This window comes from Labrus bergylta, chromosome 14 (genome assembly GCF_963930695.1).
Source record: "Labrus bergylta chromosome 14, fLabBer1.1, whole genome shotgun sequence".
Classification (NCBI taxonomy): Eukaryota; Metazoa; Chordata; class Actinopteri; order Labriformes; family Labridae; genus Labrus; species Labrus bergylta.
The window spans coordinates 12,675,894-12,697,794 of NC_089208.1; the positions used below are offsets into that span (position 1 = coordinate 12,675,894).

General features: G+C 38.4%; 3 protein-coding genes across 3 annotated transcripts in view; 1 reads left to right on the top strand and 2 right to left on the bottom strand.

Annotated features, from left to right (window-relative positions):
• Positions 1 to 9,095, bottom strand: part of ssh2b (slingshot protein phosphatase 2b) — a 24,290-nt gene extending 15,195 nt beyond the window's left edge. The window contains exons 1-2 of the mRNA XM_020635553.3: positions 8,855 to 9,095; positions 3,988 to 4,031 (exon numbers count right to left, since the gene is read on the bottom strand). Of these exons, the coding sequence (XP_020491209.2) occupies positions 3,988 to 4,031; positions 8,855 to 8,917 (107 nt within the window). The 5' untranslated portion in view covers positions 8,918 to 9,095. The remainder of the gene's footprint in view (positions 1 to 3,987; positions 4,032 to 8,854) is intronic.
• Positions 9,096 to 13,772: 4,677 nt separating this feature from the next.
• On the top strand, positions 13,773 to 18,026 carry nsrp1 (nuclear speckle splicing regulatory protein 1). The gene is made up of 7 exons (XM_020635493.3): positions 13,773 to 13,831; positions 15,149 to 15,239; positions 15,445 to 15,501; positions 15,645 to 15,773; positions 15,890 to 16,097; positions 16,232 to 16,334; positions 16,439 to 18,026. Exons 1-7 carry the CDS (start codon positions 13,812 to 13,814, stop codon positions 17,205 to 17,207), a joined length of 1,377 nt encoding a protein of 458 aa, XP_020491149.2. The 5' UTR covers positions 13,773 to 13,811; the 3' UTR covers positions 17,208 to 18,026.
• A 1,084-nt stretch (positions 18,027 to 19,110) lies between these two features.
• LOC136182449 (calpain-1 catalytic subunit-like) lies at positions 19,111 to 21,897 on the bottom strand. Its single transcript, XM_065963293.1, has 10 exons — positions 21,743 to 21,897; positions 21,511 to 21,592; positions 21,354 to 21,422; positions 21,206 to 21,263; positions 21,032 to 21,087; positions 20,815 to 20,883; positions 20,584 to 20,662; positions 20,360 to 20,473; positions 19,766 to 19,818; positions 19,111 to 19,306 (listed from the first exon to the last, which is right to left on the bottom strand). The coding sequence occupies exons 1-10, from the start codon at positions 21,895 to 21,897 to the stop codon at positions 19,280 to 19,282; spliced, it is 762 nt and encodes a 253-aa protein (XP_065819365.1). The 3' UTR covers positions 19,111 to 19,279.
• Between the last annotated feature and the right edge of the window lie 4 nt (positions 21,898 to 21,901).

The following is a 21,901-nucleotide window of genomic DNA, read 5'->3' on the forward strand; positions in this document are numbered from 1 at the left end:
CAGCAGGGACTTGGAGAGAAACCTGACCTTGAACTTGGTTACGCTGCTTGTTTCTTGTTGAACCCTCGTGGTTTCAATTTAAGGATTGATTTCAGACTGAGGGTGACTGTGTTGCCACCACCTGACTGCCAATTCATATGACAAGATAAACAACCGCAGTGTTATTTTTCTGTTAAGTACAGCTGATGCTTGTGTAACACTGCACAAATGTGTAGCAGCAGTGTGTAACTTTGACATCCTCTCAGTGACCTTTAAGGCAGGATAATTCCTTTGTGTTAGTCCGATGAGTCACAGGTTGTTGAACACAATAATATACAAAGTATGGTGCATGTTTGTTTGGTTTAACAACGCCGAGTAGAAAATTTTAAGGAGACAGGATAGTGCAAACACAAACACTGAATTTTAATCTGACTGACACCCAATCAACACCTCACCCTCCTGGCTCACCACAGCCTCCTCTCTCGTCATTAAGCTGCTTTCTCATTATCCGAGACTTTTTTTCCCCCCTCCCAAAATATCACCTTAATCTCACTACCTTTTCATATTTTTTTCATCTATTGTATGTAGGGCTAGAGGATCATACTCCTCTCCACCCTTTTCTCATTTGACTGCTGAAACTCACACTGTCCAATGAGGAGCAGCAATAGCCAGAATGTGGTTGTTACGTGTAGTAGACAAGACACCGGACTCTCGTCTGCAGCTCCTCTGTCTCCACGTTTACACACACTGACGGTCACCTTAGCAATCACAACACCAAATACATAACAAAGTACACCCAATGCTCTCACTCACACACTCACACACTCACACTTCAGTAGAGTCTTGCATGTATATTTTTCTCACTTATCAGCTATTTTCTGATGATAGCCAATATTTGAGGGCTTCTGGTGTAGCCAGCTGATACCAAGTCAACTGATACGGATTATCAGGGCACAGACTTCCTCTTCCTTTTGCTCATCATCATTTACAGTCCAACCAACATCATCGGATCCCGCAAGGACGTTTAGGGACATACTTTACAACCAAACAGTCATTTGCACTCATATGCACAAAAATAGTTTGAGGGGATTCATAAAATGCTAAATTGTTATCAGACGATAGCAGATTGGTTCTGTCTTATCCTTCATACAACCCATCTGATTGGTCTATATTGAAAGGAACGGCATCAACATTTCCAACACCAGAAATCTTTTCACTGCCTACAGACTCTTATTTAAAGATAATCTTTTCCCCACACTTTAAATATCTATCGGGGAGTCATAGGGCCACACAAATAAACTGTAAGGTCAATGGAAATGTGTAGATGAAAATATTCATCATATCACTAGCTGTTTTTTCATCTGAGTAAAGGATTAATTTAAAGGCAAGAACAACTCCTCTTCTTCTTCTTCTTCTTCTAAAGACTTAAAATACATTCATAACTTTTTCCCTTTGGATTCTCATCTGCAGGTTCCTCCATTAATGTTGCTGCTTTAGCTGATGTCAGTAGTCTGCTGATGTCACTGACTTTAATCAGCAGCACTGCAGTAGGCACTGCTTATGCAGAACAGGTACACTGCATCACTGAAGCCTTATTCAGGTCTGAATGAATGTCACTACCTGTGTGAGAGATGAGCTCTGCTGCAGCTGCTTACCTCTAGAACACTGACGTCAGCAGTTTGGAACATTAATTCAGCACTTAAGTGTGCAGGCTCACATCTATTGAACCGTTTTGCTTCTTTGCCAACAGTGACCATTAAGATGTGAATACAGTCGCCTGAAACTTAGAACTTAAAATATGTCCTAGATGTTTAATTTCTATCTACCCACAATTCAAAGTTCATCCTACAAAAAAAGTATATATTGTATCACTTTTACTGAACAAACACAAATGTATAAAATCAATTGTGATTTGTTAATGTGTACAGCTGACATCACATAAAACTATATTTGAGTGTTAGATAGCTAATGAGGGTACTTAACAGATCACGATCATAGTATAGGAGGTGTATATTTGAGTTTCAGGCAAGCGGCAGCCTCCAAGCTTGAAAAATAAAGCCAATGCGGAAGTGCAAAATCCTGCAGTTCCTCGAGTGTCCGCTTCAGGCTGGCCCCAGGAACACCAGAAGTCACATACACATGACTGGCAACAAAAGCCATTTTTACAGCCTAAACAAAAATGATTTAAGGACACGTTACATCAAGGTATAGGGGGGGGGGGGGTGAATTTTGTTTAAACGGCTCCGTTTTGATTTTGAAAACAATACACGTTATCCATAGTTAGGCGCGTAGCTGACATGATTGACAGGTAGGCGCGATGTAACGGTTCGTCAAGAGGCTTAAACCCCGTCTCAGTTTCGACTCTAAGCCTGTCGTTAGGTTGACTGAAAGTTAGGGTGAGGAAGCATTTCCAGCATGGCGGCTGCTGCCGATGAGCCTCCGTAGCCCCCTGCCGTAACAGATGGCTGACGTCGCTCGGCTTCATCCATTAATATTTACAGTCAATGGTTTCAGGTGATCAAGTTTGTTAACATTCCTTAACGATGTAGCCGAGGTTTACCTAAATGAGTTGAACCTTTTCTTCCTACTCTATCCACTGGCAGCACACAGACAAATTCAACCAATAGAATATAGACCAATCTTAACATCTTACTCTACTGTGCATATGATGGTAAATTACAATACTTTTATGCATATGCAGAGTTGCAGACCGGTACAACCTAGTACAGTAGACACAGATCCTGATCTGAATATATATTCAAAGAGGTTTGAGGTTACTCTGGAGACAAGACAAGGCTCAGCCTTGACTAGCAACTTGATATTTATATATAAATAAGTGCTCCTTCACAACATGCTCCAACATGTCCTTACAAGTAAGAAAGTCATGATGCTGCATATTTGAATGAAACAGCATTCCGTTAAATCAAGCATCAGAGCATCCAAGACTTCTTCTGCTGAAAATGTCACATTTAGCTAAATGTTAACTACTGTTTGACGAGAAAGACAATTTTCAAATATCATCAGAGATCAAAAAAAAGAAACTGAGGATAATAGTTTAATTACATTTTACTGTAAATCAAAATTATGGGAGACAATACCTTCCTCTGTGTCCACACACACACACTCACTCACTATGTGAATATAGATTTCACTCCCAGCTGCACAAATACAGAAAGCCCTCTCAGTTGGAAGCCTAAGAGCTCCAATGACCAGACGGACAAACAGGCGCTTAACTTTGGGAGGGGCCAGCAATCCTCTCTGGATCAGCAGGGCAGCTCCCCTGACCCACATACCCAGACCTGACTCACAGGACACCACTGCCCTCTAATGGATAGACAGGGATCTACTGTTAATAACCTCACGAGAGGATTTCAGGATGTAATTATCGAAAGGCCAAATACAACAAAGAGAGAGAAGTGAGAGTGTTGCTGCAATTAAATGTGACCGGTATCATGTGAATGTAGAACAAATAAACACAGAAGCAGTGGCAGGAAATTGCTGATTATTGGTGGACTAACACCAGTTGGAAATGTGGTTGAATGAAACAGGATAAACCAGACTCCCGACTCCAGTTCAATGCCTAAGGCAACGAGGGACAGCGATGAATTGTGTCACCACAATAGCACAGCAGCTCTTTGTATCAGGAAGGAAATCCTGGAAGGACAGGCATATTTAATGATTAAGCATCAAGTGCTCCTTCAGGTGAAGTCTATTTTCTCCCCAGTCTAGGTCAAGTTATGTGGCGTCAGAAGTCAAGGCAACAACATAACAGACCCCGTGTCCTCTGACACTTCAGGTCATGCTCTGGTTGCCTTTTTAACCATTAGGGCCTTGAACTACACTTTGATACATTACACACAGGTTTTTGAAGTCCCAATCCCATTGAAAATGATATCTGAGGTAAAAGGAGGAGGTTTCTTTTCAATTCACAGGTTATCAACGTGGAAAAAAGGGGTTATGTGAGACAGAGAAGTGGGTGATAGTGCACAATATCTGTCAATATCTTACCTCCTTGGCTGAGAGCGACGATCATCCTCCCCACTACCGGACTCCTACAGAGATAAATGTGAAAATGACCTTTAGACATGTGTCAGTGTTATATTATTGGACATTATTTTGATGTTGACACATAAAACTTTTTTTTTCAGAATTGATCAGAGAAGTTAAGACATGTAAAAACCTATTCTCAAATTTCAATGATAGAGGAAAACAAAGACATATTCATAAACTGTTAGTGTTGCACACAGATTTATCTTGCAAAATTTGTATTTATCTCTTTGAAAACTTGGTTTTAGCAAAGCCAATCTTAACAACAGAATGATTATAACTCGATAGTTCCACTTGAATCACACAAAAAGTGAGACAAATGTACATGAACCCCACTGTTCACCCCACTGTGTTAAAAACAAAAATGTTACTCTTGTATTTCTAAAGTCACATACTCACACAGACACACTTACAAAGACAAAATAAAATGGCACACAGCATCAACACACTATTCAGTATGCCTGAGCCTGAACTCAATTTGCACACTCTCCAGGAAAATGACCTCAGTCTGTTTTTTAAGGTGTGGCCGGTCAGAGAATAACATATTCACACACACAAAAACAAGCAGGAAGAATAGGACAGAGAATAAGATCAGTGTTGTGTGGAAGCTTAAGCTAAATGAGAGGGCCAAAGGATTAGCAGCAGTTTAACACCTGGCACTGATCTTGAGATGTCTGCTTCTTATCTTGTTTACACTGTATGTTGGCTATGGTGGCATTAACAACATTACAAACCATTAAGGGCTTCATAATAGGAAGAATTGGATTCCAGGGTGACGACACTCTCAACTAACATTCTGATCGGAGCCCGACAGATTAATCGGCCAGCTGATAATATCGGCCGATTTAGCATAAGCAGTGACTATCGGTATCGGCTAATTTTATCACAGATATGCGCCGTTTTTACAAGATTTATTCACCAGTCAAATAGCATTTCTTTAGAGTTTCATTGAATCGCACTAACAGTTCTCTTTCCCCAGCAGAATGTGATGTATGGATTACAACTAGCAGTATCACCCCCAGTGTTGAGCGGTGACGCACGTACACGTGCAGTTACATTTCAGTTAAGCGCCCATCTTGTCTACGTTTTACTGTAAATCTTTTCAACAACTGTTTGATAACTGCATTTCAGGGATCAACACAATAACCGTGTATATCTATCTCCAAAGAACGAATAAGAGAGATATCAGCGGATAAATCGGTATCTGATTTTTTTCTTGCCCAATATTGATACCGCTATCGGCCCCAAAACTCCCATATCGACCGGGCCCTAATTCTGATAACTTTGAAAAACAAGAAATAACTTAAATTAAATAAGTGAAAAAACTAAAATACGTCAAATTATTAGAGTAAATAAATACAAATAAATGAACAGTGTTTTTGAGCTAGCGCTGATGTATACATTTGTGGCCTAAAAATAATAATAAACACTTAAAAACATTTAACACACATGGCAATACCTTGTGATAAAACGAGCAGAACACGGAATGCGGCTCAGTAATCTTTTAATCTCAATGATCTTGTTTTCATGAACGTGTGAAGTCATTATCCTAACAGAAATTGACACTTGATTAATAGCCCAGCCCTGGCCTGATGTAAAATATGTGACCCTGCAGCAATGTTCCCATAGAGAGTTTTGAATTGAGGCTCTCTACATTTTTTCATTCATTAATTGTTTAATATGAGAGAATGTAAGCAGCACTTCTTTGTGACTCCATAATCATAACCTTGTTAGCACTTGTTGGGAAAATGTGTATTTGGCTTGACTTCCAAAGACGATAATTGTATTAACTCTTGTTGCACATCATTGTAGATCATGTAATGAGTGTGCTCGTTAGAAGTTGTGTGGTTTTCATTTCATCTCATGTGATGAGACAGAGAGTTTCCGTGGCATGCTGTCCGATGTTGTGACACATCTAACCTTTGCTTAGATTTGAAAACACATTTTGCATATATGAAAATGAAAAGCTTGTTTTCCCAAAGCTTATGGAAATGTGTAGCCCGAATGAACTGGCTTGGCAGGCATCCACAGGACTGTAGACAAGTTTGTGCTGCGCTGAGAGTCACAAGTTACAGCATCTACAATGGAGTCTCCGAGTTAGAACTGGTAAAAACTTCTACCCCTAAAGGCCTGATAAATGTTTCCAAGAGCGTGTACTGCAGAGTGTGTGTTCTTATTTTGCCTACAAATACCCTTTAATGAAGCATAAACACTGGACAGGTTCCACATAAAGTTCAAGTCAATATGGGGGGAAAAGAACAGCTAGCAGGCATCTCATGATAGACTTTACAAGAGACTACACACACACACGCACGCACGCACGCACGCACGCACGCACGCACGCACGCACGCACGCACGCACGCACACAGGAAATTAGATGTCTGTGCAATGCGTTATCACTATATGTGTGTGCGGGTTGCAACTTGAAAGCATATTTCTACAAGAAAACAGCGTATCCTTCACCACCCCAGTTTGGCTCACCTTTCCAAATTACACGTGCATATCTTCCTCCTCTAGTTTTACAGCACATACTCCTTACATGATGAAAGACTTCCTGCGGGTCTGTAACATATATGATCACTCAAAGGAGGAAAACTACAGACATCACTGTGTACTCTTACGATTGCTGGTACTGATGGCTCATTGTTGATGTTTTAAAGTATTCTTGTTTCATACATTTTGAGTTGTTCTGGATGACAGTCAGAATAACTTACCTAACATGTGTGTACACAAAGTACGACAGTAATCATTATGCCTACATGTAGAACCAGTTTTTCTTTGAGAAAACAAAAAGGTGTGAAGGACAGGGTCCCTCTCAAGGCCACAAATCTCTGTTGAAATACTAGTTTGTGACTGCCATACCTGACTGTAGTTTGTGATTTTGGACACAGTCGGAAGTAGAAAATAACACATTGTAAAAACACAAACTGTAATTTTGTACTTGCACCAACTAGCAGGGAAACAGGGTTTCTTTTTTGAGTATTTTGGACATCAAGTAACTTGATTTTAAAGTTAGATTGGAAAAAATGCCAATTATTAACTTGTCAGCATATATTTCATGACAGCTGTCCTTTGTGTCCCTTAAGGTCATCGCATTTGAATATATTTTTTTTACGAGGAATCAAATTTAATTGTTAAGTTAAACTGTTAATCAAATCTGTTTGTTTTATCAAAAATTGTATCACAATCATAGGCTGTAAATAAACACGGACCAAGCCTGCGTGTCTACACCTACTGGTTTCTAAAGGGTTGTTTTAGAAGCCTATCCATGGCGGTTGCCAAATTGGAAATGCCGACTCTGTCAAACCTTCGGTCAACCTAACAACAGGCAAACAGCAGGATCTGAGGCAGGCCTTTAGTCTCCTGAGAAACTGCTACAATGCGGCCGCCTGCAGTCAGATAGGCCACACCCCTAATATACATAACACATATCAAAATCAAAACAGATGAGTTATAAAAGATTTCACCCCTTGTATGGTGTCGATAAAGACATTAAACTATTCAAAACGAGATCGTTTTTATGTATCTGGCTGTGAACATGTTTATTTCTGCTGTCAAAAAAGACATTTTAACATGGGGTGTGTAAGGGACTTCCGGGACTAAATGTTCCAAATGGACACTCAAGGAACTGGAATTTATTTTTGAACTTCTGCATTGGCTTCATTTTTCAACTCTGCAGTTTGCTGCTTGATCACAATACATCAATGATTTGATGTATGATTTGAATGATTTGATGAACAAAACAATCACAAAACTTTATACTTGATGTTATCCTTCTCGTATTGTAATGGTACAATAAACATAACCACAAAGTAAGTTGATAACTCCATCACTGGGAAGTAGTATCAGCATGTAAGACACAGGAAGTGAGTCACGATGTGTGAAACAATATTTCCTCCTCATTATGTAGGCTTAGGCCTAGTTGAATTCCCTGCTTTAGTAGAACCAAAACTAGCAGAGCAAAAGGCAATACTAAAATCACCTGCTCCTCTACTTTGCATGTGTACACTCCTGACCTCTCTACACTAAAACACAGACACACACAAACGCACACACACACACACACCACAAACAGGAAGAGAGAGGCAGACAGAGGATCATACAGACAGGTCCGAGTATAGGAAGACTGTGAGAAGACAAAGACACACGTCCACAATCTTGTTTACATACCAACATACAACAACAATAATAATGCAAAAGGAAATAGCGCTCATGCGTGTCACACGCATTTACATTCTATGGTCACACGGCGCTTATTACGAGCGGAAGTGCCGGGGCATGTTCGTGTAAGATTGCTGGACTACAACTCCAAGCTAGCAAAATAAATATATTTAGGACTAAATTAGCTTTCAGACTGATAAACTGTCAAAAAGAAAAGCAGGAAAATTTGACAAATTTCACTAAAAACTCTTATCTCGCAGTAATCTACTACTTAGCGGTAGTAGCTCAGTGCCAATTGAACCTTTGAGCAGGCGGAAATGTGCATAGAAGAACCTTGTCAACACTGAAATATAATAAAAAAAACAGGAGATCAAACCTGTCTGTGCTAACACTATGCAAACAGTGTTGTCTTTCCTGTCAGTTGTAGCAATATATACACAAACAGGTTAAGTAAGCGGCGAGTAAGGACAAATATCTTAACTGAAAATGATGAGCGGCTATATTTCACGCATGCGCAGGAGTACAAAGGCAAGGCACTTTATGACTGTCAGCAGTCGAGAAAAAGACAGCGGAAAATAAGCCCCAAATCCCCTTCGACCTCTGAAAGATTTGGATTTCGTGGTGATGGGATGGCAGTGTAGGAGGGTTCAAAAAGGCTGCTCTTACCGAAACGCAGGGGCTGGAGCTGGTGCTGGGGGTCGGTGAACGCTGCACGGTAACCAGCGCCATTCAGCGACCGGGAAGCGGACACCTGAGAGGAAGCGACACCGGAGAGACGAGCATTATTGTTCAGAGGCTTTGAAACCCCAGTTAAACCAGGGAAATTGGTTTTCTATCGTACTCGCTCTCCCTTTCTCCCTGGTCGTGGACTATTTGACTACTCCCCGGCTGTTTCCTCTGTCAGTGCCACCTGCGCATGCGCAACTACCCTTAGCTTGTCAATCCCGATTAACCGTCTGTGTGCTGGACGTAAACAAAGCAGTTGTTAATAGAAAGTGCCTGAGTAAAATTATGGGCCTAAACCTGAGACAAGATAGTTTATGGAGTGGAAAATAGGCTATAAAAACAGGTGTATTGACACATGAACAGGATTGATTACACAGTCAGACAACACATTAAAACAACAGGTATAAAAGCAAAAAAGATGACACATCAGGAAGACTGGTTTGCCAACACAGTCAGAAGACACATCAGGAATACCGGTATAAATATACAGTCAGCAGCAAATTAGGACTGCAGGTAGATTACACAGTCGGAAGACACATTAGGACAAGAGGAATAATTAAAGGTATATTAACGCACCAAGGAAACAGGTATAAATACTCAGTCAACCTACACATTAGACGGTTAGAGAGACATGTATAATGGAACTGTCAGACGACAACAGGATGACAAAGTATGACAAAGTATGACAGCAAATCAGAACGAAATATATATATATATAAGGACAATAGATATGACAACACATCATGACAACACGTATAGTAACACTGTCAGGCAACACATTAAACTGAATGGTATATCGACACAGTGAGAGATCACATCAAGACGACAATTACATTTATTGACAAAGTCAGAAGACATAACGGACTGAAAAGTATAACGACAGGTACAACAACCCAATAAGATCAAACATCAGTATGACAGATATAGCTACACAGACACATTCAGCAGACACATCATGTCCACAGGTATAGTGAAAGATTAAATGAAACAACGGGTATAGAAACACAATAAGATGAAACATTAGGACAACAGGTATAATGACAGCCAGGTGACACATGAAAACAACAGGTACAATGACACAGTCAGACAACAAATCATGACAAGTTAAACAACACAGTCAGACAGCACGTCATGACAGGTATTAGGACATCAGGACGACAGGTTTAATTAAAGATATAATGACACATCAGGACATAATGACACAGTCAGACGACCATTCAGGACGACATAGTGAGTATCATCAGTATCATCATTATCATCATTAGGCTTTTAACTTTGCCTGCTTCCAGATTAGCACCTTTACCTGTCTGATGAATGTCATCCTCACATCCTGTACTGGAAGGAAATGTTATTTTAAAAGAGGGAACAAAGCTCATTAAAAACTCAAGCAGTGGTGAAAGTGAGTAACACGTTAACTTTAAGTTAACTATAGGCCTATGTGCCATAAATTATAAACACAAATGTAATGGTATATAAATATAATATGCCATATTTGATGTAAAGAAAACCAGCCTTACAAGCCCAATCACTGAACAAAGAAATGCAGGGCATTTTCAAAATGTGTAGTTTCTAAATGTAATAACAGAGTATCTGACTTTCTCATATTAGTCAGAGCAGGCTGTCCCACTTGAAAACCAAGCTTTCATAAAATGAGACAATTAAAGATTTCATTTCAAAATTTGAATATTTTCTCAAAATACTTAAACACTGTTAATGAATAAATAAAAGCAGGAAACAATAATACTTCAACACATTTTCACAATATTATTGCATCATTTGATTATACCAAATAGTTTATAAATATTATAATATTAATAATCATAATTACTGTACTTTTTTGTACCTTTCAGTACATATGCTAATGTTTGAAATGTTTGGAAAATTGTAATAAAAAAAGAAATATGACTACAGAAGTTGCTGAAAAAATATTATGCTTTCTCTCTCAATTGTGTTTATTTTTTAAAGCTTTTAATGGGTCATTAGTGTATTTCTAAGTTTGGTTATAGTAATTGTGCAGGGTCAGCAACAGGGGCCAACTAGGGGCAGACAGGGAAATATTTTCATGTGGCCCAGGACTTCTGGTGACAACCCTGCCTATAGGTTATTCATCCAGAGCAATAAATTTCCTTCCTTCCAGTCTGTACCTGAACTTCTACACTGTCATCTTCTCTACCTGGAGGTACACATAGCAGAAAGTAGCAACCATTGCCTGTCACAAACCGCACACACCCAATCTAAGGTCTATGTCATCAGCTCATGTTTCATTGCCCAGATGCCAATGCATGCAGTTTTGCACAGATTCATAGTTCTATCATTGTTTGTTATCGGCATTCTGATGTCTCTTTCTTATCCTCCCTCATAAATAATACCAGCTGACTGAGTTACCATAAAATTACAAATTAGGGTAGGATGCAAAGAGCCATGTTTATACAACATATGATGAATACCTTTTTTGAAACATAGAAAGAATGTAACCCTAAACTATTAATATAAAAATATTTCTTCTGTCCCTCCACATTTTTCCTCTTTAGCTTTCATATTCTTGAAGTCTTACCATCAAATTTTCATGGCTTTTCTCAAGCTCCACATCTATTTGTCCATTATACAACAGTTTATTTCATCACCACTCTATCCATTCATTCATCGGGCAGTTTCAGCTTTTCTGTTCGTACCAGAGGGATTAACAGTCAGGCCAGAGATGAGATGAGATGGAGATTACGGCAGAGATAATGGTGTTTGGATTTAGAGTCACTCAGAAGAAGCAGGGGGAATTCAAAGCTGCAGCTTTAATCACAGGTGAGCCATGTGCTCTCTGATCTTATTTAAGAGAATTACACAGGTTTAAAACAGAGCAGATGACAGCATTGGAAATAAAAAAACACGAGTAAATTAAATGGGAGCAGACAACATGTCCATCTCAGTTTTAATCACTTGCCCCTTTCACTGCAGGTGGCCTTTTAAAGAAGGACTTCCTGTTGGTGATTTTATAATTGTGGCCTCCTTAAAAACCGACATTTCTTAACTCAAGCGAAGAGAAACTTTTTTCTGGATTTCATTAAAGAATGTTTGGTCTCTGGCTGGGCCTTGGTTAATCATGATGCTTTTATCAGAGATCTATCAGAAGAACTCTTTGGAGCAACATTTCCATCTGTTGGTTAAGGAACAAAATATATTTACAATTGAACCAATTGAGTTAAGCACTTGTATCAGGGGCTTTATACACCACAGTTTTCCATCTATTTTCTAAAAAGGCTAATATTGCATAAGTAAGTAATGAATAATAATAGACTTTATTTACAAATAAAGTCATATAATGATGTATACAGTCAATGTAAATAACATACAGATCTAAAAGTTGCCAAAGTTAGTCCATTGTTTAACCAGGATCTTTACGTACTAATTATCTACTAATTTCTTTATTGCATCAAAGTATTTACAAATAGAATATTATCTGCAATCACCAGTATGGATTCAGTTGAAATCATTCAACTTATATCACTTTAAAAACTTACTGACAGAATACAGCTTTGGACAATATGCAATCAGTAGACCTCTCAAAGCTTTCAAAGAGTGTTTGTTTGGGCAAGTAGACTGTAAACTTATCTCATTAAATACTACAGCTTGTTGGATTAGCTTCTCTCTCTAAATCTGTTGCACTCGGTGCACCCCGGTTTTCTCAAACTGCAGTTGTTGACTATTTTTGATATTAACAGTTACATTTAAGATAAGATAAAGATAAGATATACTTTATTCATCCCAGCAGGGAGATTTAGGTGTTCCAGCTGCCAGCATACATACAAACACACAACACAACACATATATACATACATATCCCACCCATACAAAAAACATGAGCCCACAATACATAGCCAGGATAAAAAAGTGGTATGGATGGTCCATGTGCATAAGTAGCTGTTACTCATAGATAACAGTACAAAATACTAAAACTGCCAGTGCATAGTATGATAGATAAATAAATACTTATTATAAAAAAGCAGTCAAGTGTGCAAATATACAGGTGCAAAATACAGTTTGATATATGCAGCTCAGGCTAAAGTTTAAAAGTTTAAATGTCTTCTGTCCCTACTTAAAGGGGAGTTGTTATAAAGTGCAATTGCAGTAGGTAAAAAAGTATTTTTAAATCTGTCCTTTTTTCCTTAAAGTCGTATATCAAAACTCAGAGTTATCCGTTTGTTTTACACATTATTTTGTCAGTGTTTAATAATTATTCAGCTAGGCTTAAAGTTTTCATCTTCCCTTGTGTAAAAAAGCTCCTTTCGTCAATTCTCAATAAGTATCAGGTAGGCCTATGTCATTTTATGGAATTAATAAGTTAATTTAATGAATCCCTCTTTGTCGTTGATTGTGTACAAAAACATTAGCCCACAGAAGGCCTAACACATTCTTTAACAAATTGTCAATAATGTTTTGTTTGACAGCGTTTATTGCTTTTCTATTTTATTTAAACATTTTATTTTCGTCGTTTGTTTAAACTAAATTCCTGCACTTCATGTATGATGTATGATATCTTTTTAGTTCCAGTGGTTTCTACCACACCCACACACGTTTCCTTTGTGTGCCTTGAATTTGAGTGAAATAAATAAATAAATAAATAAATAAATAAATAAATAAATAAATAAATAAATAAATAAATAAATAAATAAATAATGGTTTACTTGCTCACGCAATGGAAGTTCGCACATTCGTAACAGAATAATGAACCCCTATTTATTAAATTGATTGAAATATAATCAAAATGATTAGTATTAGTCTCGTCTGGGGTACTTATACTTATATACACGATAGCTGAAACTTATCCAAGCTCAGCCTCTCTTGTTCGACTTTAATAAAGTACGGTGTCGAATCTGCGGGGCTTGTTCACACTTAGTCAAGCAAGATGGCGGCCCCTACAAAACAGTAAGTAACAAACATGCTAACGTGATCATATTTCTGTGTGATAAACAATTAAGAATGGCGGTTGTCTGGTTTGGGTTATGGTTTTTGTTGCAGCCGTGGTTAGACATCTTGGCGTTATTTGTAAAATAAATAAATAAACATAGAAATACGGGTAGTTTCCATTCCTGCTATGCTAACCTAGCTTGTAAATGGGCGAAGAAGCTCATTCTGCTTCATATATAATACTTTAAATATTTGTTTATCTGTAATATGGTTATCGACAACTTGTTATTTCGAAACCGAGGACTTCTACACTTCTATGTATTTTTTACTTAATCAATAGAAGCCAGTCGGGAAGATTAAATAAAAAACCTTTAAAACAAAAAGTCATTCAGACCGCAGTTTATTTGACTGATAGAAAATGTGTTTTTTTTAGGTTTTTTGTTGCATATTACACTTCATATTACACTTCATATTACACTTCATATTACACTTCATATTACACTTCATACTCAGACCCCATACTGTAGAAAGTCATCAGTCTCATAAATATTGCTGCTATAACACCAACATCTAAACATGTAAAGGTCTAGGGTCAGTTTAGCTCTCTTTATATTGTTGACATGTTTAGTAGACAATATTTAGTATTTGCAACATAAAGTGTTAACGAGGGCTGCACAGAAGCTGTCATTTTTTAAACAATGTAAATTGTGTGTCAAGCAGCATTATGATAACATACTGAAGTGCTAAGAATCGTGTTTTTCCTGATGTAAGACAACATTAAGTGGTATATTTCCAATTTTACATTACATTATGATGATTTTTATTGGAATGGAAATAAAAAATAGGTGAAGCAAGTTTGGTTTTGATCTAATATAGAGTTGAACTAATATCAGTTGAATGGTCAATATGGTTTTGATGCTGATTAGATCTCTCAAGAGCAGATGACCATGTTGTTAATGATGATATATTACCTTTACTTAAAACAAAATAAAACAACTGCTTTGCCTCTGTGCACAACCTGTGGGCACCTGTGTTTGATCAGACTTAAAGTTGTTTGTTTGTACTTACTGATGTAATTTCCTCCGTTCTAGATCCTGTTGTTTCCCTCTGATGTACGAAAAAGTGTTTGCTAAATGAATTGTAGGAGTCAATATGCAGTTCATTCATTGGCTGCCTTAGCTTTGGTGTCAGATGTGAAGTCTTTGGTTTGTCTCAACAAAAATTAACGTTTTATTTTTTAATGAACTTGGACTCAAAGTTTTACATTTGTAAACAAGTACAGATGTCACTTTATATATCACAGTTTAAGAGGTCTTGTTTTGTAATTGTCCAAAGGTATGGGCTGATCTTGCCTCAGAAGAAAGGAGCAGCAAAGACTGCAATCCTTAAAAAAACCTGTGTGTTTGGGGATGATTCAGATGATGAGGTGAGTAAACTTTTGGATTTTTTATAAGCGGGACATTATTAATGAGTCATAGACATTCAGTAGTCACTGCATTTTACTCAGACATCTTCACTGTTTTGGAATTTAAACAGATTTCTGTCAATTAATATTAAACATATCTTTTTAGGTATCATCTTAGCAGACGCATGTCTAAACATTATATTAATGACTATGTCTTGTTTCTCAGACCTCTGTTGGTGAGAGCCTTCAGAAAGAAGCTGTCAAAAAGAAGATGATGAAGCAGGTGAGAAGGAGAACTAAATAAATGTATATGTAACAAAGTCTACTTGATGATATTAAGGCTTTTACCTTTTTTTAATAAACAAAGTCATTTATCTATCATTTACAGTTATCTGGTCTGTAACTTTCTTTCTCTCTTGTGTAAAGACACGTTTGGAGATGCAGAAAGCCCTGGAAGAGGACAGCACTGTATATGATTACGATGCTGTGTATGATGACATTCAAAACCAGAGACTTGAGAGCAACAAAAAAGTTTTGCATGGTGCTGACAAAAGGGTAATCTCACTGACCTTTTGGTTCGCTGTAATCATCACTCTGTGATTTCAGAGTGCTTAGCTAATGGTTAGCAAAATTCTGTACGATGAAACATTTTTTTTTCTGTCTTTTTGTAGCCAAAGTACATCCACCAGTTAATGAGAGCTGTTGAGGACCGAAAGAAAGAACAGGAACGAAGGGAAGACAGGAAGATCCAGAAGGAGAGGGAGGCAGAGGGAGAGCAGTTTGCCGATAAAGAGGCTTATGTTACCTCTGCCTACAAGCAAAAACTGGAGGAGCAGAAGGAGGAGCAGGAGAGAGAGAAGAGAGAGGCAGCTATTGAGGGTTAGTCTGATACTTTAAAATTACTTTTATTCTCTGTGAAAAAAATCTTTAGACAGGTACTCGGACATTTTGTGGAAATGTCTCTACCTAAAAATTGTAAAACCATTTGTTTGAATTATCTTTGTTTTGCTTAGCTGCCTTGGACGTGAAGAAACAAAAAGACCTGAGCGGCTTCTATCGGCACCTGCTGAATCAGACTGTAGGAGAGGAGGAAATACCAGATCGCTCAGCAAACAAGTCAGTGAAAGCTCGGCATTCCTTTATCATCCATAAGCACAACAAGCAATTTTTTTTTAATATAAAAAAGCCTTAACTGTATCTTTCTGCTCATGCTTCCACAGAACTCAAACCTCAAAAGAGACAGAGAGGTCATCACCTATCCCCTCACCAACTTCCCAGGATAAAACCCCAAGTTCTTGCAGTGACAATGAGGAGGGGCACGGGCAGAAGTCTGAGTTCAGCAAGCCTGGTATCGGCTCCGCACATTTGAAACGCCAGTACAGACAGAGGTCGCCTTCCTCAGGGAGCGGAGAGGAAAAGGAGAAGGAAAGGGAGAAAGATAGGCACAAGAAGAGCCACAGAGATCATGACAGAGACAGAGGGAGGGACAGAGACAAAGACAGAGACCGAAGGGGGGGAAGGGAAAGGGATGAGAGACATGGAGGTAGAAGAGACGACAGAGATCGAAGGAAAGAAAGAGGCAGAGAAGATGACAGGCACAGGAGCAAGGAGGTTACAGCGAGGGAAGATAGGCATGGGAAGAGGGAGAGGAGCCCTAAAGAAAGAGAGAGGGATAGAAATGGTGAAAGAGAGAAGAGGAGGAATCCAGATGAGGACAAGCGGAAGGACAAGGATCAGGAAGAAGAGAGAGAGAGGAGGAAGGAAGGAGAGAAGGAGAGGGTGCTGAAGAAGGAAGAGAAAGATCCAGAAAGCAAGGAAGCTGTCACAGGGGAAAAAGAGGAAGGACAAGGACAGGAAGCTGAGGAAAAGGCGAATAAATTTGTGAAGCGCAGCACGGATCAAACTGTGAGTACGGCGAGAGAGCGGTACATGGCTCGACAGATGGCCCGCTCAGCTTGCAAGACCTATATAGAGAAGGAGGAGGACTGAGGACTGTATTCCTTCCTTCTCTTAAACATTGTACAAAAACTTTCTCTAAATATAGACGACAAGGTTAAAGTTTGTTTTCCACTCCAAATCTAATTAAAAGATCAAAACCAACAATGAATATTTGTCAACCCTTTTTTGTCTTCCCTCACCTTTTCCAAAGCCTTTAGTCCTCATGCATGGTTCAGTGATTTCCTAAAACAGCTATGAAACAGTTTTTACTAAATATTCTTCAAAAGGAATAATAACAGCATTTATTGTGTACTTGTTTCAGCCTTGAAGTAATGCACAATTGCTACACACGGTAGTGTAGCAAATGTGTAGGGCTTTGGGTGAGGAACTGACTCGCATCAAGTACAGTAACAATGGGGTGGTTGTATTCAATTATTTGTTGTGGTTTTGAACAGCAAAAGAGAGAAATAAACCATTTCAGACTGTTGCTAACCAGACAGTACCTGTAAGTAGAATCAATTCATTGTTGATATTGTGTTTTTATGAAGTTCGTTGAAAAACATAAAACATTTTAAACCTTGTTCTGTAACCACCGAACCCACTTGCATGCTGCAGTGGACCAGTACAAACAGCAGAGTGCGCTCCTGGCCTTAAAGGGGGTTTTCTTTTTTGACTGGGAGAGGTGGATTTTTGATTTATTAATGTGACTTGTTGATATGAGTTCTGACAGAAGCCTCATAAAGGAATGAGTGTACATAGGACATTTTAATTCATGGCTTAATGCAAAAGATGTATGAATGTGGGATTTGGGTTTGTACTTTTCTGCTGTAGTCAGTGATGAGTTAATAAAATAATCCCTGGTTGACAATTTCTTCTGTTGCGTCCTGTTTGCTGTGCAGTTTGATATTAGATTTCTTGATAGAATTGTTTTGCTGCTTGACTCAGACAAGACTGAAGTTATAGAGCTTGTCCCTAAAAACCTCAGAGAGACTTTTTCTAAAGATATAACGGTCCTTAATGACATCAGCCTGGCATCTAGCACTGCTGTTGAGAATCTAGGACTTCTATTTGATCAAGATATGTCCTTTAAAGCTTGCATAAAACAAATTTCAAGGACAGCCTATTTTACCTTTGTAATATATCTCAAATCAGGCATGTCATGTCACAAAATGTAAAAACAAACAGTTCATGCATTTGTTACCTCCAGGTTGGATTATAGTGATTAAAACGCTGCAGCTCATGTGCTGACTAGAACTAGGAGAAGGGACCACATTAACCCTGTTAAAATCCTTCTTTTCACTTACAAAGCTCTAAATGGTCATGCACCATCTAATCAGAGCTACTAGTGCCATATTACCCTTTGATAAGATTTCGCTCCCAGAATGCATACCTGCTTGTGGTACCTACAGCCTCTAAATGTACTAGAGGAGGTAGAGCCTTCATTTCTCAGGCCCCTCTCATTTGGAATCATTTGCCAGTCAGGGTCAGGGAGGCAGACACCCTGTACTTTTAAATGTAGGCTTAAAACAATCCTTTTTGATAAAGCACCTTGAGCTCTCTCTCTCTCTCTCCTTCTTTTATCGTATCTTTTATCATTTATATACATATTAAAGTGAATCTGATCACTCTGCTGCTCTGTGTGTCCCTAACCTTCCTGCAACCCCACTTTTCAATCCCAACACAGTTTGGCACATGGCTATTCAAAATGACTCTGGTTCTGTTTGAGGTTTCTGCCTCTTAAAGGAAGTTTGTCCTTGCTAATGTAAGTTTGCTAAAAGTTGATTAGTTCGCATGATGGATTCATGTCTGGTCTTTGTAGATAATATAACAAAGAGTGAAGTCTTTTACCTGCTCTTTTGAAAAGTGAGCTTACATTTGTTATGAATTGGCGGCGCTATACAAATAACGATTGATTGATTAAAATTTGTGCAAGAAACGACATTCCAGCTCATAGTTCAGATAGTAGATGTTTATTTCACTTGGATCATTTGATCAAAGAAACTCGTCCAAGTTTTGCTTTACAGGTTGTGCACAGGAAGACATCAAGTTTGGTTGAAACAGTGTTTGGTTGCAGGATTCTTCTCTTGTCTTTGGGTCTCCTGTGCTCCTGTGTCAGCCGGGCTCTAGTTGTACATGGTATTGCTGGACCACTGAAACAAAAGGAAGGCAGTTTGCAGAATTTTTTGTATAGTTGGCATTTTTCTTCACATTAGGTATTTAATGCAAATAATTGTATTTACTCAAGCACTTCACGTTTTCATTACATCACTTAACGTTTTCCTACTTTATTCTGCAAAAAAACTATATTTAAAAAGGGAAGTGTGCTTTTCATACATTTCTTTGACAGTTTTAGCTTATCAATTCTTCATAGGCTTAGAATTTTCATCAAAAATATGTGCTCACAAAATATGATGTACTGCTGTAAATGAAGTGCAGTTCTGCATTGTGTGAGTGTTTTTCACTTTTTTTTTTCTTTTACATTTTACCAAAAAAAGACATAATTAATTAAAATGATCAATACAGGACTAGTTTAATATTGCAGGAGAAGATATAAATATTTCTGTCACATATGTCACGTGTACGTTTAAAACAATAAAAAATAGACTGACCTCATCCCAGGTCAGGTGGATCACTCCATCTGAGGATTTGTCCTTGAAGACATCTGTAGGGAAATCAAATAACGAAAGTCAGCTTGTTAAAATACAACATAAGCTTAAAAACTAATTTAGAAAATGTAGAAGCATTGCACTGTAAAAATATATCATCAGCAAAGTGCATGTGAGCAGCGGTTTGTCTAGAGGGGTGCCATACTCCGGCCCTGAAACCTGATGGGTCACTCCTAGTACATTCTTAAAAATCTAAACTCTGACAATTGTTAGAGGCGCTTCTATTGTTAAAATCCACTGTTTGGGCTGTGTTGCAGGCTGTAAGTAGCATTCTTTACATTTGAAAGTGGAAAATTGCCTTATGTTAGTACTTTTAATAGTGAGATTAAACATACTTTTTTTTATTCTTGAAGAGTTAAGCGCCAAAGATTTCAATGTTGCTGTTCTGTATTGTTTCTTTTTAAACTAAAACACTATGGGGCCATCTCAATCAGAAATGTCTTAACACACACCTGTATTTCAGTTTTCTCTCAAACTGCATAATAATCTTAAACAAAAATAAAAGTGGCACAATTGGTTGGTTGCCATGTTACTGACTTGACATCTTCTCCAGGCGCAACATGAGACTGATGAAGCCACCCAAATCGGTGGAGGAATAGCCCGAATAGCGGAAAACATACAGCCTCACCATCGCATCGTTGGTATCCAATCCTGATACACACAGGAGGAGACAGTATTGCAGTTAGATCCGTGAACATCAAACAGGATCATCTCAATTGGATGAAGGTTATTTTAAGAGTTTCATTGATAAATAGTGTTACCTGAAGCCTGAATTGCTTTCTGGACCTCGTAGTCAGACAGGCTTCCGTTGTTATTCAAATCTGCACGATCAAAGACTTTCTACAAAAAAATATTAAACCACATTTTTAAAACCACTTTCAACATAGAGTCCAATTGTTTTTTTGATTACATCAGCCATAGAGTCATGAGAGTCGTAAGTGCTGAATTGGTAAAAACATGTACACTTTTCATGCCGGTATTGGCTTCATCACCTTGTATTCGGTGATCTTCTTCCAGAGGGCCCTGAATTCAGTGATGGTCATCCTCCTGTTATGGTCAACCTTTGGATGTTAAAGAATTTTTATCACAAACTTGAACTTATCATCAGAACGTTGTGATTTTATTCGGACCTGACGCTAGAGTCATTCAGAGTGATTGGTAAATCAAGAAAAACAAGGTTTAGCATTTGAAATGTTCTTTAAAGGATACGTCCACCAAGGCAATCAAGCCCCTGCAGGTTTCATACTCAAAGCCCCATTTGGATCCTGTGAATTATTGAAACACAAAAAAACACAACAGCTTATATAACTGTAGATAGATTTTGAAACACAACATATACATTTGCAGTGTGCATGATATAAGTCAGATATAAGTCTAACTCACCGTTAGGGAATTGGTCTTTCAGGACTTTGCGGAGCTGAAAGGTACTCAGCTCACCTCTCTGAAAACAGAACCAACACAGAGAACAAAACATGAACAGGAGAGTGGAAAACAATTCAAAGATGAGTAAAACCAGAAACAAATCACACACCTGATCAGCAAAGCGCTTGAAAAGGGCATGGACAGAATCCTTGGTATCCTCATCTTTCTTTCCAGGTACCTGTAGATAAGAAGTTAACTGATCAGATGTCTTGTATATTCCTCTAAATGACAGGTGAAGTTTTCTCTGTGTTTTCTAGTTTTTATACCTCAGGAAGGATCAAGTTCTCCTTCTCTTTGTGGTCGGCTTCTTCTTCTTCATGGTCATGATCATCATGTTCATCATGGGGACTGGATGCAGAGGAGTACATGTGATCAATTAGTTCTTTTTGTGCCTCCTCCTTTTTCTGAAGGATTTCTGGAGGAGCCAACCAAGCGATTTGATGATATTTCTCTTCATAAAAAGTTATCTATTATCAGAAAGTATCAGTTAGTCCTTACGTGATCTTAGCTTCGGATTTAGTGAAGACGGAGAGAGCAAACTCTGCATCCATGTAGGGCTTCATGGTGGAGGGGATGATCACATACTCTCCGGGCACCAGGCTGTGCTGTTCAACAAGTTCCCTGTTGTAGGTGTAAGACTGTGTCTGTTTCATGGGC

Excerpts from the sequence above, each read along its gene's own strand:
- nsrp1 (XM_020635493.3), top strand. The coding sequence starts at position 13,812 with ATGGCGGCCCCTACAAAACA. Across the intron at positions 13,832-15,148 it reads ATGGCGGCCCCTACAAAACA|GTATGGGCTGATCTTGCCTC; the intron begins GTAAGTAACAAA and ends AATTGTCCAAAG. Across the intron at positions 16,098-16,231 it reads GAGAGAGGCAGCTATTGAGG|CTGCCTTGGACGTGAAGAAA; the intron begins GTTAGTCTGATA and ends TGTTTTGCTTAG.
- LOC136182449 (XM_065963293.1), bottom strand. The coding sequence starts at position 21,897 with ATGAAACAGACACAGTCTTACACCTACAACAGGGAACTTGTTGAACAG. Across the intron at positions 21,264-21,353 it reads TCAAGCGCTTTGCTGATCAG|AGAGGTGAGCTGAGTACCTT; the intron begins GTGTGTGATTTG and ends TTCTGTTTTCAG. Across the intron at positions 20,474-20,583 it reads GAAAGCAATTCAGGCTTCAG|GATTGGATACCAACGATGCG; the intron begins GTAACACTATTT and ends TGTGTGTATCAG.